Source organism: Heloderma suspectum, chromosome 2 (assembly GCF_057233095.1).
Source record: "Heloderma suspectum isolate Gila_16-S chromosome 2, 16-S_ref, whole genome shotgun sequence".
Classification (NCBI taxonomy): Eukaryota; Metazoa; Chordata; class Lepidosauria; order Squamata; family Helodermatidae; genus Heloderma; species Heloderma suspectum.
This window is the reverse complement of record NC_139459.1, coordinates 294,095,546-294,114,923: the sequence shown is the minus strand read 5'-3', so window position 1 is coordinate 294,114,923 and position 19,378 is coordinate 294,095,546. Positions and strand designations below refer to the sequence as shown.

Sequence of the window (19,378 nt, the reverse complement as noted above, 5' to 3'; positions counted from 1 at the left end):
TTCATATAATTCGTATGCCTCGTCCATCTTTCTGCTTTCTCAGAATTTCTAGTCTTCTAAATTTTTCATAGATCCAGGAAGAAGGGCATGGGGATAACTAATGGTGAAAGGTGTGTGGAAGCAGAGAGATCAGTGGAACTGGAGTTGAAGAAGTCTTATATCCCTAAGTGCAAAAGGCAGGTTAGATCACGGCTCGTTTCCAAGTTAGGCAGAAACAGGCTCATATATATGTTCAGGGTTATCTCTAGGACTATAAATCTCCTCTTTTCCAAAATGAAGCCTGATATTGCTGGATATATCTGCTGCAATACTGGAATATATGTGTTCTGCCTTCATGTTTGTTAGACTCCTTCAACATATAACTTTCTGGTTGACAAAATGTCAATATCATAGAATCATAGAATAGTAGGGTTGGAAGGGGCCTACAAGGCCATCGAGTCCAACGCCTAATATTCAAGACCACTTATTATATTGTTGACATTTATGCTAGTTGTAGCTAGTTTTAGTGATTAATGTTGTTTGGGCACAACAAAAATATACCCCAGAAGAATATAATTTCTAGGGCTGTGCAGGGACCCCCCGATCCTACTCGGAAGCCACTTTGCGATCCAGCTTGGGCAGATTTGGGAGGGCCCTGACTCAGACCTGAAGCGGGATTTGGATGATGAACCCCGCTTTGGGTCCCGCCTGATGCCCCTGCGCAAACCCCCTTACTTGGCTGCCACTGCCGCCTCCTCCGCTGTCATCGTCCTTGCTGCCGCTGCCGCCAACTGCTGAGGCCTGGATGCATGCAGCGACTCTTACTGCAGGGAGTTGACATTTTAAAATGGCAACTCCATGCAGTAAGAGTTGCCGCGCGCGTCCAGGCCTCAGCAGTTGGCGGCAGCAGAGAAAGCAGCGAGGGCGGCGGCGACAGTGAGGGTGAGGGCGGTGGTGGAGAAGGGGCGGTGGTGAGGAGAAGGTGACAGCGGTGGAAAAGGCGGCTCAGGTACGAACTTGGAGGCGCTGAGGGGGGCGAAGCTCCGAAGTGCAACGAGCACTTCAGAGAGTCCCTGACCCGCTCCAGGTCGCTTTGTGGCCCCTCTGCTTTGCCTCGGATGGGGCACAAAGTGACCTGAAGCAGCCCATTTTGACTCAGGGTTTGGGCCTTGGGCCGAAGCGGTGTACAGCCCTAATAATTTCTACTGTCACTAATCAAATCTCTGTGCACTATTTTTATCCTGATGTTCATAGCTTCATGGCTTGGTATTTTGCTTGTAAGTGTTTGATAGGGCTGCTTAAAAGGATTTTGCTGAACAGAGAAAGAAAAAAACAGGAAGCAGAATTGCATCAGAAGTATGTTTAATCTTATATTCTGTGTGTAGGACAGAAAACGGAAGTAAAATTTTGACTGTGGCTTTTTAAAAAAGGTATACGTTAGTTTATATTTTCATCTGGAGCTGTTAACTGTGCAATGTTATACATGCCTACTTAGAAGTAAGCCCCATTGATTTCAATATGACATACTCCCAGATAAGTGATTATGGGATTGCAGCCTAAGCCTGTGAAAAGTTACTCCATGGATAATTTTTCTTGTCATTAATGCTGTCTGGACTCTTGAGCCAATCACATACCATAGTTAGAGAAACTGTTACCTTGAATCATTTGTTATCTGTTGTAGCTGCCAGTAAGTGTTACAATTAATTCATTACCAATTCATGTGTTTAAGCTAAATTAGACAACACCCTACTTTATTTGCTTCTTCATTATGGGTAATATAATGTATCTGAGCAATTTGAAGATGCCCACTGAGCACAAGAAGAAAACAGAGGCAACCTGAGTGGTGTATGTGTCTCAGAAGCGTCTAGATGGCATCATGTTCCACCAAGACCTTCATAAATGCATTCAAGAGAGAGAATCCTTAAATTTCTCTAACGGTCAAATTACGGTTAGTTTCCAAATCATTTATTTTAGCAAGTTGTTTCCCTGGTAGTTAAGAAGTTGTTTATATCGATGGAAGGTGAAAATTATTGGTGGTCACCAACCCATCGGCAATTTATTCTCTTTGGCCCTGCCTGTTTCGCTCTCCAAACTGAGTGTATGCTTTGAAGTACAGACTTTAGAGTTCTCTTTCAAACACATGTGTGATCAGCATTATTTTCCTGCCTTGAGGTAGATGTCTAAAACACAGCTGGCAGGAAGTGTACGTTATATTTTTGTAAGAAAACATGGAAGAAGTTGCAGCACTTACAGTTCAATCTTATGCATGTTTACTTGGAAGTAAGTCCCACTGTGTTCAGTAGCATTTACTCCCAGGTAAGTAACAAGATAAGAGCCACGCTAGATCAGACCAAAGGCCTATCTAGTCTAGCATTCTGTTCCACAGTGGCCATCAAGGTCCCCATGGGAAGCCCACAACCAAGACATGAAGGCAACACCACCCTCCAGCTCATCTTCCCAGCAGCTGGCATACTGAGCCGTTCTGCCCCTGATGCTGGAGGTAATACATAGCCATCATTACTAGTAGTTTAATCCCCTTTAAAACTATCCAGGTCAATTTACCAGTCTATATTTTCTCTATTCCCACTTTTGCTTAAAAGATAGAAAAAATCAAATTAGTTTGGCTGTTAACACAAGACTTCTTGCCATATCTGCACAACTAACTTAAATCTGTTCTGTTTTCAGTTTAACTGTTAAGGATTCCTGCAAAGAGTTTTGAGAGCTGTACTCCGGTAAGGTGCTGAGAACTTTCTGTTAGAGAGCTACCCCTTACATAACTATAGTTCAGGGAAGATGGAATGACCACTCTAATGTGTAGAGGTTGCGCATTGAAAAGGAGGGCTAATGTAACTGCTGACACGTATAATATGCAGAAAGCAGGATCTTTTTTCACTACGGTCTGGTTCACACATCACAGCATCCAGGGTTCTTTCAAACCCTGGGTTGTTGTGAATGAGTGGGAGCAAGCAAGTAGGCTGGCTCCCACTGTCCGAATGCTCCCATGGGGGCTAAACAACCCAGGAATGCTGCATCCTTGGGTTGTTTAGCATGACATCCAAACTGGAAATTTAGGATTCTCTAGCTCTGGCTTGTCTTTCTGGGTTGCTTAGCCAGGAGCTAGCATCCTCACTTTCTCCCACTTGTTCACAACAAGCCTGGGTTGGGTTGTTGTGATGTGTGAACCCCCCCCCCCCATGGGTTGGTTCGCATGGGACTCGATGGTCTTACAGGCCCCTTCCAACCCTACTATTCTATTATTCCATTCTATGACTGTCATGCTCAGATTCCTTTTCTGCCTTCCTGATTTGACAAAACCATCGTTCATTGTTCTGAGCAACCAAGGAGACAAGGGGGCTTGCATGAGCCCAAAGCTACTCATATAATGCCAAAACATGATTTGGTGGTACATGTGAACTCAGCCACTGCAGTTTACCACTCCTCCAACTTGCCCAGTATTTTTTTACAAGACCTTTATTGCCCTTATATCTGGGTGAATGACTGGTTACGAAGGTGGTGCTAGTGCGAGAGATTTGGATTCTAGGACCACGGGCTATACTTCCTGGAAGATGGACTGTTGGCAAGAAGGGGTTGCACCACACAAAGGCGGGGAAGAATGTTTGGCCACAGCATGAAGAACTTCATCAGGAGGGCTTTAAACTGAATCCTACATGGGAGGGAGACATAAAGTTGGAGGTAACAATGGATGAAGGCTCATGCACCACAACGGAGAGAACAGCTCTAATAGTGCCCAATAATAGTTTTCAGAAACATGTAGGAAGTAAGCCAGACTATAAAGCACATGGTCTTTGATGTCTATACACTAATGCCCAGAGTATGGGAAACAAACAGAACGAGCTTGAACTCTTAATAGAGGAGGGAAATTATGACTTGATAGGTGTAACTGAGACTTGGTGGGAAGACTCTCATGACTGGAATACAGCAATTGAAAGATATAACTTGTTCAAAAAGAACAGGAGGAACAGAAAGGGAGATGGGGTTGCACTATATGTTAAAAATACTTATCCCTGCACAGAAATACAGGAGAATGAGCTTGGTAGCCCCATTGAGAGCATCTGGGTTAAAATAGATGGAGCAAAGAATACAAGGAACCTGGTGGTCGGAGTCTACTACCAGCCACCCAATCAAGGAGAAGACAAGGATGAAACTTTTGAAAACCAAATAGTCAAGGAAGCATGATGTAGTAATAATGGGGTACTTCAATTTCCCCGATTTTTGTTGGGAGACAGACTCTGCAAAACATGGCCCCTCCAAGAGATTCCTGACTTGTGTTGCTGATAATTTCCTCCTACAGAAAGTAGAGGAAGGAACCAGAGGATCGGCTACCCTTGACTTGATCCTAACCAACAGAGATGACTTAGTGGATCAAGTAGCAGTTACAGGAACTCTGGGGGAAAGTGACCATGTCATACTTGAGTTCTTGGTTCTAAAGGAAGCAAAAGCCAGGTGTAGCCAAACGCGTACCCTGGATTTTAGGAAAGCCAATTTTAACAAACTCAGAACAATGATCAGTAGGGTCCCATGGCAAGCAACTCTAACGAGAAAAGGAGTCCAAGATGGGTGGGAGTTTTTAAAAACTCCCACCCATCCTAGCAAACTAGCTCAAAGTGGATTAGGTGAAACAACTCTCAGGTGGATCCACAGTTGGCTACAGAATCGGACTCAAAGAGTGCTTATCAATGGGATCTTCTCAAACTGGGGAGAAGTAATGAGCAGGGTACCGCAGGGCTCAATCCTGGGCCCAGTGCTCTTCAACAGTTTTATTAATGACTTGGAGGAGGAGGTGCGGGGAATGCTTATCAGATTTGCAGATGACACAAAATTGGGCAGGATAGCTAATACTTTGGAAGACAGAAACAAAATTCAAAGTGATCTTGATAGGCAGGAGCGGTGGGCAGAAAACAACAGAATGAAATTTAATGGGGATAAATGTCAAGTTCTGCACCTAGGAAAAAGAAACCAAATGCACAGTTACAAGGTGGGCAATATTGGCTCAACAATACTAAAAGCAAGAAGGATCTTGGAATTGTTGTCGATCACAAGCTGAATATGAGCCAACAATGTGATGTGGCTGCAAAAAGGTAAATGCTCTTTGGGGCTGTATTAATAGAAGCATAGCTTCCAAATCCTGGGAAGTACTAGTTTCCCTCTACTCAGCACTGGTTAGGACTCATCTGGAGTACTGTGTCCAGTTCCGGGCGCCACACTTTAAGAAGGATGCAGACAAGTTGCAGAGGGTTCAGAGGAGGGCAATGAAGATAATCAGGGGACTGGAAACAAAGCTCTATGAGGAGAGACTGAAAGAACTGGGCATGTTTAGCCTTGAGAAGAGAAGACTGGAGGGAGATATGATAGCACTCTTCAAGTCCTTGAAAGGTTGTCACAGAGAGGAAGGCCAGGATCTCTTCTCGATCATCCCAGGGTACAGGACACGAAATCATAGGCTCAAGTTACAGGAAGCCAGATTCCGGCTGAACATCAGGAAAAACGTCCTGACTGTTAGAGCAATACGGCAATGGAACCAATTCCCTAGGGAGGTGGTGGGCTCTTCCACACTGGAGGCATTCAAGACAAGGCTGGACAGCCATCTGTCAGGGATGCTTTGGCTTAGATTCCTGCATTGAGCAGGGGGTTAGACTTGATGGCTTCATAGGCCCTTCCAACCCTACTATTCTATGATTCTACTAACCACAGTTTGTTTAGAGTGAGTCATAGTGAGTCGTTAACTAACTGCAGTTGGTTAAAAATGGAAACAAATGCTTCTGATCTCCTCATGGCAGTGCTGGAGAAGAAGGGGGAGCACATGAAATGCTTCTTGACGTAACAGTAAACCATAGTTTAGCATTAGTTCTAAATGAGGCTACTATGGGTAAAAACATCCATGTTGTCTAGCCATCTCATCCTCTGCCGTCCCCTTCTCCTTTTGCCTTCAATCTTTCCCAGCATCAGGGTCTTTTCCAGTGACTTTTCTCTTCGCATTAGGTGGCCAAAATATTTGAGCTTCAGTTTCAGTGTCTGTCCTTCCAATGAGCAGTCAGGGTTGATTTCCTTTAGGATGGACTGATTTGACCTCCTTGCAGTCCAGGGGACTCGTAAGAGCCTTCTCCAGCACCACAGTTCAAAGGCATCAATTCTTCGGCGCACAGCCTGCCTTATAGTCCAGCTCTCACAGCCATACGTTGCTACTGGGAAAACCATAGCTGTGATTATACGGACCTTTGTCGGCAAGAAAAACATCCATATTACAGTGCGTTGAAAGTGGTTTCAACACACACTAGCTGTATTCTGAGATATTTGTTTTCAGGACAGAGATTGTGGGCTTCACCACACAAGGCTAACATCCTACACCCTTATCAGGGCTTCTGCTTCTGGATTATTTGAGGGATTAAGATTGGCACCATTACACAGACTGACACGGGTTGTTTTTTCAGTGTTTTCTTGGCAAGTTCTTTTTGTTTCATTTTGCAGCCACCAGATGGCACTTTGGTATAATGCGATTACAGAAGAACACCCAGCCAGAAAAGCACTTCATCACACTTCCTGGAGAAAAATTGCACGTTCTCTGAGCTTTACAAAGCCACGATAAAGGTGAAAAGGCATGAGAGGGGCCCTGGAGCTTGAAGACGTCGTGTAACGGCCCGTAAACTTCTGGGAGTAACCAATCTTGGTGGCAGGATAAAAGTCCTGTGTGGAGAAGCCCTCCATGTCTGTCTTCACTTGAACTCCACATTTAGTTTTGCAAGGCACAATATCTCTGCAAGTGCCAAATGTGAGAGTACTTGAGATATGTTGTGACCTATTATTTTCCTTCAGTTTTGTCAGGGAGTTGAAAACTGGCATGTCTATGCAGCCTACAGGGCAGTGGGCTCTTCAGGAATCCTGAGTCTCTGCTTGTTTTCAGTCCCACTAATTAACTGAGTGAAAACTTTATTCTCTGATTAAAGGCACAATTGATTATTCTTCTAACAATTAAATATATTAAAGCTTGCAGTCGTTACTGTCAAATATGCCACTTAAGAGATGGACTGTAAGATTCCTGACCTTTCTTTAACCATCAGACCAGGCATTGATGACCACCTTGAAAGAATTAGTTCAATATTAAGCCTGATTTTAGTACAATGGAGTGCTCTAGTGGGTCAAAGAATTATTTGCTGTTCTTTTAAAAAATGCAGCGTAGACCTGTTTTCTACTTGGCAGGATTGCTAATCAAAGGAAACTGCAAGTATAGCAAGGTTCAACGTGGTACTAGTGTGTTTGTCATAAGTAATAGGTGAAGTAATAATTAAAAACTAAGTGGCTAATATAAATGAATGAGAAAGAAAGTGTGCCCCAAAACATCAGGTTTTCCGTGGGTTTCTGTATCTCCCATATCTATGGCAGACTTCAGCTGAAGATATGTATAATAAGTCAACTGTAGATTAATAAGTAAACTACAGCAGGTTTTTTCTAGGTCATTAGGGAAATGTTTTTCAGAGCTTCATTTCCATAGAAAGTGGCAGAATGAACTGAGCATGACAACATGTCTTTATCTGAATGTAGAGACAACTATCCAATTATATGAATATTTACAGGATTATTGTCAGGCTTCTGTGTTACCATCAAATTCTGGCTTCCATAATCACGAGGAGTTATTTAAGTGCTAAAATAATCACATGGTCAGAAAAGTATATGTTTACATTCGGTCTGGGCATATTAAGATCTACACACATTATCAAATTTAAAAAATTATGCACATCACCATTTGAGTGGTCTGGGGAATGGAACCTTGAGCAATATATTTGTAATTATCAGTCAATGGTTGGGCCCAACCAGTGTTGAAAAAATGGTAAAAGTTTTATATCAGTCTTCTTTAACTCTGTGGTCCAAATGTTCCTCAACCATGATGAGGTGTGAATTACCATGTGATGTTTCAGTGGCTCCTCTCCTAAATTTAGTAGACTATCCATGTTTTATTGTTACAGTTTGAGGGGTCAATTCTTCCCCTATTAGAAAAACTAGAACTGGAAAGCAGGTCGAAGTGACTCCACAGAATTCTGTTCAGAATTTTCTAGTTATTCTTCATGTGTGTGTGTGTGTGTGTGTGTGTATGTGTGAAGATCCCAATCCTTCAAGCACACACACTCTGTCAACCTGACATAGGACACCCAAATCAGTAAGACTTCTTTATTGTAGGAAATCCCACGACAAAAGCTTAATGATTACACTCTTCAGAAATCATATCGCTGATGATCATTAGCCCAAGGCTATGTGTAATTCTAGAATAGTCAAAAGCTACTCACTACAACCATGACAGAGATCCACACAATGGGTTTCTCCATTGAAATCTCTGTGGCTCAGAACTCAGGGATAGGGGCTCAGGATTCCTGGGGCTATCCTTCCCAAGCAATTGAAGACAAGGGTCAGTAACCTGAAAGATTCCTGGGGTCAACCTTCGCAGGCAAACAAAGACATGGCTTTCCAAAAACAGCACAAAGAACTAGAATGACTCCTTCCCAGGCAATCAAAGGCATGAGTTCTAGAAAAGGCCCAAACAAATCCACACAGAGAGAGACTTTGTCCAACCTAGAACCTTTGTTGGGATCTCCAGGAGACATGGTCGAGGCCTATTAAGTCCAAGAGTAAACCCACAGATGCAGAGAGTCTGATGACCATAGCTTTCACCAGACTCCACGCTGCATGAGTCCAGGCAGAGAAAAGTCCAAGAGTCAGGATCAAACCCAACCTGCTAGCACTCTGGACTGATGACAAGGAAGACACATAATCCACAGCAAACAAGAGTTCAAAGTCTATGAAAAGCATCACAGTATGTTTCATGTCAAATCCTTAGCAATCCAAAGTTCCAGTTAGAAGGAGAGTCCATGTGCAGAGTGCCTCCAGAGGCTCAGATGATGGTAGACCCAAGCAGAGAGGCTTTGGGGGAATGAAGATAAGAGTATTCCTAGCAAAGACTCCTCACCTTTGCATCAGCTTAAAAGGGGAAAGGGTGACTACTGTAAGACATCGCCTCCAGACTACTTGGCAGACAAGGGCTGTTGGCCTTTCAGCAAGGCCGCTGTCCAAACAGAGTGTCTCTGTTCAGCCCTCCTGCTTTGATGCTTCAGCCTGGATGACCCTTCTGCAAACCCAACCCAACTTCTGTCAGTTTCTCAGGGAAAGCTTCCAGCCTCCCTCCTTGCCAAGGCCAAACCAGCAGGTGGATGGGGGGTAGGGTGATTCCCTCTGGGTCTGATCTGAGAATGCTGACAGAGATAAACTCACACAGATTCTGACCTTCCACAGGCTGAATAGGCCCAGAGCCTTCCAGGCTACTTCTACTAAAATCCTAGCTATAAACTACAAGGACCACTGCAGTGTTGAAACTGTCCCCTGACAAGATGCTTAGAATATACTTTTGATTGGGAGCAAGACTGGTATTTATCATTAGAGTTATTTGCAGAGTTCATGTTAAGCAATAATTGTTTATTTTGCTTTTCTACTCATTTTCCATGTCCTGCATAGTAAGAGGGCTTGACATACAGGTGCCAAACCAGCAGCAGAGGGGGAACAGGTGAGAATGAGGAAGTGGGATAGCCTTGTGAGCAGTGTTTCCTGGTTATCTTTATGAGTTTCCTTGGTGCTGTTTGAACCTGTCCTTCCCCTCAAGCCAGTTTCACTCTGCCTCCACTAGGCAGTCTTGCAAAATTCCATGGAACCTTGCTTCTTCCCACCCCAGCTTGCAAAGGTATTTGGCTGTGGAAATCTAACTGCGAAAAAGTGTGCAGCTTGGCAAAGGAGAAAAAGTGTGTGTGTGTTTGTGTATGTCTGTGTTACCAAGCTGCGTGCTTTCAAGGTGTAAACTCCAAATAAATGAATAATGCAAATAAAAAAGAGAGGGAGGGATGGTACTAAGTTTCTCTCCCCCCCCGCACAGACACACACACACACACTTCTCTTGGCTGAAGGACTCAGAACAGCTGAGGGGTAGGTTTGTGGGATACTAGCCACGTTCAGACATCACTTCAAACCACGAAGGCTTATAAGCTACTCACAATAGCTTATAAGCCACTGTGCCCATCACACAGTCAGGTCTCTTATTCCACCCCCTTCGCCCCTCCCTCCCCCTCAGTCCTCCAGCCCACATCCCAGGGGACCTGGCAGCAGACCAGAGTTGTCTGCCACTAAGTCCCCCTTTGGGTCCCCTTTTTAAAAATTTCTCCAGCCTTGTTTTGTGCAAAACAGGGCGTAGGTAAATAAAGAAAAATCCAGCAATCGGGTGTGGGGGCAAAATCCACCCCTCCCACTAAGGACTGTGGGGGTAACACAGTCCCTGGTGGAGAGTTTCATTTCACCCCCAATTTTCACGAGGAGAACTTTGAAAATCTAATGTAAGTGAATGGAACTCATTACTCCATTCACTTACATTAGATTTTCAAAGTTCTCCTCACGAAAATCAGGGTGGGGGTGAAATCCACCCCCCACAAGACTGTGTTTCCCCCACAGTCTTTGTGGGGGATTGGATCCCCACCCCCCGGTCTTCACCAGGAGGACTTTGAAAATGTAATGTAAGTGAACTGAGCAACGAGCTCCATCGGCTTGCATTATATTTTCAAGGTGCCCCTCATGAAAATCAGCAGCTTGTGTGTGTGTGTGGGGGGGGGGATCCCACCTCCGTACCATGGGTTGTATTGCCCCAAGGACCCACAGCAGGGGGGATTCCCTCCCCAACAGCCGATTTTCATGGGAGGCACTTTGAAAATGCAACGCAAGCCGATGGAGCTCGTTGCGCCGTTCACTTACATTACATTTTCAAAGTTGTACTTCTGAAAATTGGGGGAGGATCTACCCCCCTGCCAAGGACTGTGTTGCCCCCACAGACCTCGGTGGGAGGGGTGGATTTTGCCCCCAACCCTGATTTCTGGATTTTTCTTTATTCACCCAAGACCCGTTTTGCGGGAAATGGGGCTGGGGAAATTTTTAAAAAGGGGACCCAAAGGGGGACTTAGCAGCAGGCAAGTCAGGTCTGCCACCTGGCACCTATTTGGCCTTTTCTCCATCCCTGGCATTTTAATAACCATTTTCAATGCTTTTAGATGATTGCACTTTTGTTTTGCTGCTAGTTTTACTGTGGTTTTATGTGCTTTAATGTTTTTACTTGTTGCTGCTGGCTCTGTCTTGGTTTTATCGTGTGCTGTTTTTATTCATTGTTTCAGTATTTGCATTTTACAGTTTTAATGTATTGTACACCACCCAAAGAACGTGGGTATTTGGGAAGTTGAAGAATAGTCCTGAAATTAAATTCATTAAAGAAATATTTTTAAATCCTGTATTTATGTATTACTTTGCTGTCTTTGGTCAAAAAGCAACACTACTAATCAGTTTTCTCTTTTCTTTTCTTTTCTTTTTTGCATGGTTGGGTTAGGGACTATAATTATTACATAGCTGATAAGATTCTCTGTAAAGATCTTCGGTGGGTTTCAATGTAGTTTTGTTGTTGTTCAGTCGTTCAGTCGTGTCCGACTCTTCGTGACCCCATGGACCATAGCACGCCAGGCCTTCCTGTCCTGCGCTCTCTCCCGGAGCGTGCTCAAGTTCATATTCATTGCATCCGTGATGCTATCTAGCCATCTCATCCTCTGCCATCCCCTTCTCCTTTTGCCTTCAGTCTTTCCCAGCATCAGGATCTTTTCCAGGGAGTTTTCTCTTCGCATTAGGTGGCCAAAATATTGGAGCTTCAGCTTCATTATCTGTCCTTCCAATGAGCACTCAAGGTTGATTTCCTTTAGGATGGACTGATTTGACCTCCTTGCAGTCCAGGGGACTCGTAAGAGTCTTCTCCAGCACCACAGTTCGAAAGCATCAATTCTTCAGCGCTCAGCCTTCCTTATAGTCCAGCTCTCACAGCCATACATTACTACTGGGAAAACCATAGCTTTGATTAGACGGACCTTTGTCGGCAAGGTGATGTCTCTGCTTCTTACTATGCTGTCTAGGTTGGCCATAGCTTTCCTCCCCAGGAGCAAGCGTCTTTTAATTTCATGGCTACAGTCACCGTCTGCGGTGATCTTGGAGCCCAAGAAAGTAAAATCTGTCACTGCTTCCATTTCCTCCCCTTCTATATGCCAGGAAGTGATGGGGCCAGATGCCATGATCTTCGTTTTTTTAATGTTGAGTTTCAAACCAGCTTTTGCACTCTCCTGTTTCACCCTCAACAAGAGGCTCTTGAGATCCTCTTCGCTTTCTGCCATTAGGGTGGTATCGTCTGCATATCGGAGGTTGTTGATAATTCTCCCAGCAATCTTAATTCCGACCTCTGATTCATCCAACCCGGCGTTTCTCATGATGTACTCTGCATATAAGTTAAATAAGCAGGGTGACAATATGCAGCCTTGTCGTACTCCTTTCCCAATTTTGAACCACTCGGTTGTTCCATGTCTGGTTCTTACTGTTGCTTCTTGACCCTCGTACAGGTTTCTCAGGAGACAGGTAAGGTGGTCTGGTACTCCCATCATTTTAAGAATTTGCCACAGTTTGTTGTGATCCACACAATCAAAGGCTTTAGCGTAGTCAATGAAGCAGAAATAGACATTTTTCTGGAATTCTCTTGCTTTCTCCATGATGCAGCGAATGTTGGCAATTTGATCTCTAGTTCCTCTGCCTCTTCGAAACCCAGCTTTCCGGTAGTTCTCGGTTCGCATACTGCTGAAGCCTAGCTTGTAGGATTTTGAGCATCACCTTGCTGGCATGTGAAATGAGCGCAATGGTGCGGTAGTTTGAACACTCTTTGGCGTTGCCCTTCTTTGGAATTGGAATGTAAACTGACCTTTTCCAGTCTTGTGGCCACTGTTGAGTGTTTCAGATTTGTTGGCATATTGAATGCAGCACTTTAACAGCATCATCTTTTAGGATTTTAAATAGCTCGGCTGGAATACTGTCATCTCCGCTAGCTTTGTTGTTACTAATGCTTCCTAAGGCCCACTTGACTTCACTCTCTAGGATGTCCGGCTCAAGTTCAGTGACCACACTATCATGGCTATCAGGGACATTCAGATCTTTCCTGTATAGTTCTTCTGTGTATTCTTGCCACCTCTTCTTAATCTCATCTTCTGTTAGGTCCCTGCCTTCTTTGTTCTTTATCATGCCCGTCTTTGCACAAAACGTTCCCTTGAGATCTCCAATTTTCTTGAAGAGATCTCTAGTCTTTCCCATTCTATTGTTTTCCTCGATTTCTTTGCATTGTTCATTTAAGAAGGCCTTCTTGTCTCTCCTTGCTATTCTCTGGAACTCTGCATTCAGTTGGGTATATCTTCCCCTTTCTCCCTTGCTTTTCGCTTCCCTTCTTTCGTGAGCTACTTGTAAAGCCTCATCAGACAGCCACTTGGCTTTCTTGCATTTCTTTTTCTTTGGGATGGATTGAGTTGCTGCCTCCTGAACAATGTTACGGACCTCCGTCCATAGTTCCTCAGGCACTCTGTGTATCAGGTCTAATCCCTGAAATCTATTCCTCACCTCCACTGTATATTCATCAGGGATATGATTTAGGTCATACCTGAACGATTTAGTGGTTTTCCCGACGTTCTTCAATTTAAGCCGAAATTTTGCAAGAAGCAGCTCATGATCTGAGCCACAGTCAGCTCCAGGTCTTGTTTTTACTGACTGTATGGAGCTTCTCCATCTTTGGCTGCAAAGGACATAATCAATCTGATTTCGATATTGACCATCTGGTGACATCCATGTGTAGAGTCGCCTCTTGTGCTGTTGGAAAAGAGTGTTTGCTATGATCAGCATGTTCTCTTGGCAAAACTCTATTAGCTTTTGTCCTGCTTCATTTTGTACACCAAGGCCATGCCTGCCTGTTATCCCGGTGATTTCTTGACTTCCTACTTTAGCATTCCAATCCCCTATGATGAAGAGGACGTCTTTTTTTGGTGTTAGTTCTAGAAGGTGTTGTAGGTCTTCATAGAACCGATCAACCTCAGCTTCTTCGGCCTCAGTGGTTGGGGCATAGACTTGAATTACTGTGCTGTTGAATGGTTTGCCTTGGATTCGTACTGAGATCATTCTATCGTTTTTGAGATTGTACCCCAGTACTGCTTTTCCCACCCTTTTGTTGACTATGAGTGCTACTCCATTTCTTCTAAGGGATTCTTGCCCACAATAGTAGATATGATGGTCACCTGAATTAAATTCACCCATGCCTGTCCATTTTAGTTCGCTGATTCCCAAGATGTCGATGTTCAATCTTGCCATCTCATGTTTGACCACCTCCAGCTTACCTTGATTCATTGATCTGACATTCCAGGTTCCTAAACAATATTGTTCTTTACAGCATCGGACTTTCTTTTCACCACCAGACACATCCACAGCTGAGTGTCCTTTCGGCTTTGGCCCAGCCGCTTCACTCTTTCTGGCGCTACTTGGAAATACCCTCTGCTCTTCCCCAGTAGCATATTGGACACCTTCCGACCTGAGGGGCTCATCTTCCGGCGTCATATCTTTTAGCCTTGTAGTTTAGCAATATTTATTTAATATTTATTTATTTATTACATTTCTATACTGCCCAGTAGCCAAAATTCCCTAAGCAGTTTACAGATATTAAAAACCTTTAATATACAGTATTATGCATAATATAAAAACAGTTTAGCTACAAACATATAAACAGAGCAGACACATATATACACACACACACCTATCCCTGGACAAACAATATTCCTGGACCTGATTAAAAACCTATCATATGTAACCTGGCACTTAAAAGATAACAATGTTGGCACCAGGCAGGCCTTGCTGGGGAGTTCATTCCATAATTGGGGGGCTGCCACCGAGAAAGCCTTTTCCCATGTTGCCACTTTCTGCACCTCCCTCGGAGGAGGTATCCAGAGGAGGGCTTTAGACAATATGGGTCAGTTCATACCAGGAGAGGTGCTCTTCCAGGTATTGTGGTCCTGAGCCTTGGAAGGCTTTATAGGTCAAAACCAGCACCTTGAATCAGGCTCAGAAATATACAGGCAGCCAGTGCAAGTGGGTTAGAATTGGTGTTATATGTTCAGACCTTCTTGTCCCTGTTATCAGTCTGGCCACTGCATTTTGCATAAGCTGTAGTTCCTGAACCATCTTCAAGGCAGCCCCATGTAGAGCACATTGCAGTAATCTAACTTGGAGGTTACCAGAGCATAGGTGACTGAAGCCAGGTTATCCCTGTCCAGATAAGGGTGCATCTGGGCCACCAACCAAAGTTGGTAGAAGATACTCGGTGCCACTGAGGCCACCAGAGCCTCAAGTGCCAAAGTGGTTCTCCAGGAGAACCCTAGACCCACCTTCTATGATTTTATTACTGTATTTGTATTGTTTTTATGTTTAAGCCACCTTGGGAAGACCATGGTCTTGAAAGGTGGATAACAAATGCATTAAATATAAATACTGAGTCAGACTGGTCATCCATCTAGCTCAGAATTGTATATGGTGACTGGCTATACCATTTCAGGCTGTGGTTTCTGTTGATTCCCTCTGCTGGTGCCTGGGCTGTGTGATCCTGCTGTGGTGTGATCTTGAACAGACATCTGAATACATTAGGTTCCACAAGGAAGCTGGACAGGAATGTTAGTGCCACAGAAAGCTCTCAGTGGGGCTGGAAGCCAGACAGACTGTATGTTGCTCTAAAAAGAACCAAAGTAAAACTGAGTCTTAAATAAAAATTTGGCTGCCATTGTGGTGTAGTGGTTAGTGTGTTGGACTGGGACTCTGGAGATCCGAGTTCTAGTCCCCACTCAGCCATGAAGCCCACTGGATGACTTTGGGCCAGCCACTGACTCTCAGCATAACCTACCTCACAGTGTTATTGTGAAGATACAATGGACAGGAAGAGGACCATGTAAGCTATCTTGGGTTCCTTGCAAGAGGAAAAATGCAGGATATAAATGGAATAAATTATTATTAGTGTTGTTGTTGTTGTTGTTGTTGTTAATTTTCAGCTTTTGGCCCCATCTTCATAGTGACTGAGGCTTTTGTCTCATAAGGGGTCTGATTTATTTTAGTAATCTCAGGCTGTGATGACACGGGAGTCGCTGTGGCTTGCTAATTTCCTCAAAGTGTGAGGACATTAATGTGACCTTCTCCGGAAGCAGGGGGAGCTGGCCATTGTGGCCTTTCTGGAAAACTGCATCCCAGAAAGGTGGAAGCCTTGTGATGCCTTTCTGTAGTCAAGTCCTCTCCCCAAACTGTTAACTTTGGGTTAACCTTTTATAAGTATCAGCAATTATAGTTAACATATATTCTATAGTTAACTCTATATAAAATTACTCTAGTAATTTTAAAAATGGGTTGTTTTTTTAATAGGTCTTCTACAAGACCAGAGGTTGCCAGCATAGAAGCTATAGAACAAGACAACCATCAGTGTTCACCGAAGGCTATTGTCCAGGCCCGATCATCACAAGTAACACGTCTTACAAGTATTATTTTGGCTGAAGATGTTTGTAAGTACAATATCCCCACCTACCCACTCTTTTTGTGTGTGGATGTTTTCAAGGATTTTATTAGGAGTGAATTCTACAGCATTGTGGGGTTGTATGGTTAACACCCCCTCCCTATAATGGATACATTAAAAGTGGAGTAAGTCCCAAAGTTTTCAGTGGGGCTTACTTCCAGCTGAATATAGGATTGCAGCCTAAGTGTACACTCTTCTCCATGTGTGAAGTTTGGAACTTGCAGGAAAAAAGAGGAAGAGCAAAGTCTTCTCTACACAAGTGATCTATTGCATGCTCATGATTGGCCACTCACAGAAGTTTGCAGGTCCTTTACATGACGTCGTCAACTTCCAGGACATCGCCTGTGCTTTTCCCCAGTTATCCCACTTTCAAAAAGATCAGAGATAAGCTGAAATAAAAATTAACGCAGCATATAGGCAGTCTGTAATGCCAGCATAGTACTATAATTCAGCCACTAGATGGTGCTGTTTCATTGAACGTATAGAGCATTGCCCAAGAAAGGAAGTTTTCAATTATACATCACATGCTCACTGTCTGACGGAGCCCGTCATAATCCTGCAAAGAAAACAGAAGCTGGAAGCCCCGGTAAAGTTGCAGGATTGTAGTCTGCTGTAGAAATGCTCCTAGAATTGGAACTGAAATATAGTTCATCTATGCCTCCTGCTCATTTCCTGTGGCAGGCGTCACCTCCTTTCTAAATTGATTGATTTGGAGAGAGGCATCTGAACCCACTGCAAAATTTCTACCATTTGATAGGCAGGCAAAATATTTGTAACTACAAACACAAGCATCCTGTGGATATGGAAAGGTAGAAGCAGCTTGATCTATGTGCATGGAAGGAGAAGAAGTTGAGAGGTATTGATAGAGAGCAGGAAGGAGCAAAGTTGGCTGCTAGAGAAAGAAGCACAGAGGTTAGGAAAAGAGTGTACATTTAAAGTCAAGGAAGAGTAGTTTGAAAATGAAAAACAAAATGGAAAAAAATGGATGACAGCGGAAAGTTGGCAAGACTGATAATACCTTGGTCTTTAAATTTTGCATTTCACCATTTTCAACCTGCTCATACAACTTGTCTTGATGGAGAAACCCAAAGGATGTCCATAGCTTGTATTTGCATGGGCTGGTTTGTGTGGTGGACATATGCGAATTGACAATTGAAATATGGATAGTTGGTAAGTGTGATAAATGTCTGCCAAGTGTTGTATGCCTGGTGAGTATTCAGCTCTGAAAATAAGAGCCTAAAATTATGCACACTCACACAGATGTCCAAGTGTGTTCATCCTGATTAACTTTGACATTTTGGTGTAGGAGATGATTATCAGTAGTACTATGATAAACGGATTTTGTATATCATCAAACTGATTGTGACAGAAAATGCACATTTAGGGAGCAATCCTATGGCCACTAGTCAATGGCTAGATGGCCATAGGATATGTCAGTTTCCGGGAACCGACCTTGGAGCCTGTGCTCCAAGGTCTCTTCCTGGAGAACTGACCTAACTCCCCCTCTTGCTGCCTCGCAGGCAGCTCGAATGGCCATGCACTCAGAAGATGAGTGCGGAGCGGTGAAAACAGGGCGTTCCTGGGGGCATTCCAGGTAGGGAAGGTGCAAATGCTGGTACAACACATCCTATGTGTCATCCAGCAGCCACTTCCCCCGCTCTGCCTTCCCATGGCTAGACAGCCAAAATCGGCTGTCTAGCTTCAAATGCAGGGCAGCTGAAGCATGGAGGGGATGATCCCCTCCACACTTCTCTTGCCTTGCATTAGATAGGTGGTCGCCCCCGAGTTTGGAGGCAGTTGCCTATCCCCATAGGGCTGTGCCCTAAGGAATATATGTCACATCGTTATACCAATGATGTTTTGAACATATTTGAAATTGCCTTATCCCAACTCATTCCAAGGGTCTACTCTGCCTGCAGCAACCTCAGGCAGAGGTTGGTCATGACCCTGGGACTGTTTCCAAGCAAAGACCCCTCCTGAATAACTCTTACTTTCAATAAAACAATAATTGCATCACCATTTGTTTTGGTTATTAATAAAACACAGAAATCCATTTGTTGGCATATAAGATTATTCTTCCACAACAATTATCTGTAAAGAGGGTTTTTTTCAATAACAGGGTTAACTTTATATCTAGGATCAGTTTTTGGTGTGAGAGCTTAATACTGGACGAAAGAAAGAAAGAAAGAAAGGAGGAATAATAAATGAAAATGCTTCTGCACAGGTGCTGAATGCATTTTCCTCATCATTGAGTAAATAGAAAGAATTCCCCTACATCTGGGGTGAGTGGAAGGTCTTCCAAATCAGAGGTTGGTTGCCAGACAGATTTCAGCCGTGGCACCTCCCTTTCTAAAAATTAAGCACAACAAAGTAGCTTAGACACAGAGAGGCACTGACAGAAAGAGGTTGACAGAAAGTGATTTTCCCATCCTTTCTCTTCCCAGCAGTACTCAAAGCCCCTGAAAAGTCTCCCCTGAATGGAGTGGCTATGATGTGGGGGCCTGAGGGGGAAGAGGGATCGGCAAAGAACAGGTGGAGGCACCTTCTGTGAGCAGAGCTCCTGATCATGGAAGGTGACTCCATCCATTTTTTGGCTAGCCTTCCATTGTCCATCAGCCTTTGCATTCCTCAGGTGGCTGCCAGGTGAAGGAAGGATCAGGAGAGTCACTTTCATCAGCACTTCTCTGGATCCAAGCTGTAAGTAAAACAAGGACATGGTCATAGGAGGTAGTGTGTGGGCTACTAAGAGCTAAAGCAGGAGGCTCTCTTTGTTGCATACACATTGAAAAGTATACTCGCTCCCCTCCATTTTAATATTACCATATCATGTTGCATCTGTTCTGTGTTGTACAAAACCATTCATCCCCATTGCTTGAGAGGTACTGGCTTGTTATCTCAAAACATTTAAACCAGATAATGAAC

At 43.9% G+C, this 19,378-nt stretch overlaps 1 protein-coding gene across 4 annotated transcripts in view; it reads left to right on the top strand.

Annotated features, from left to right (window-relative positions):
- Positions 1 to 19,378, top strand: part of NUP210 (nucleoporin 210) — a 136,975-nt gene that overhangs the window by 6,510 nt on the left and 111,087 nt on the right. For all 4 annotated transcript variants that reach the window (XM_084839943.1, XM_084839944.1, XM_084839946.1 and 1 more), the window contains exon 2: positions 16,309 to 16,445. In XM_084839943.1, the coding sequence (XP_084696069.1) occupies positions 16,309 to 16,445 (137 nt within the window). The remainder of the gene's footprint in view (positions 1 to 16,308; positions 16,446 to 19,378) is intronic.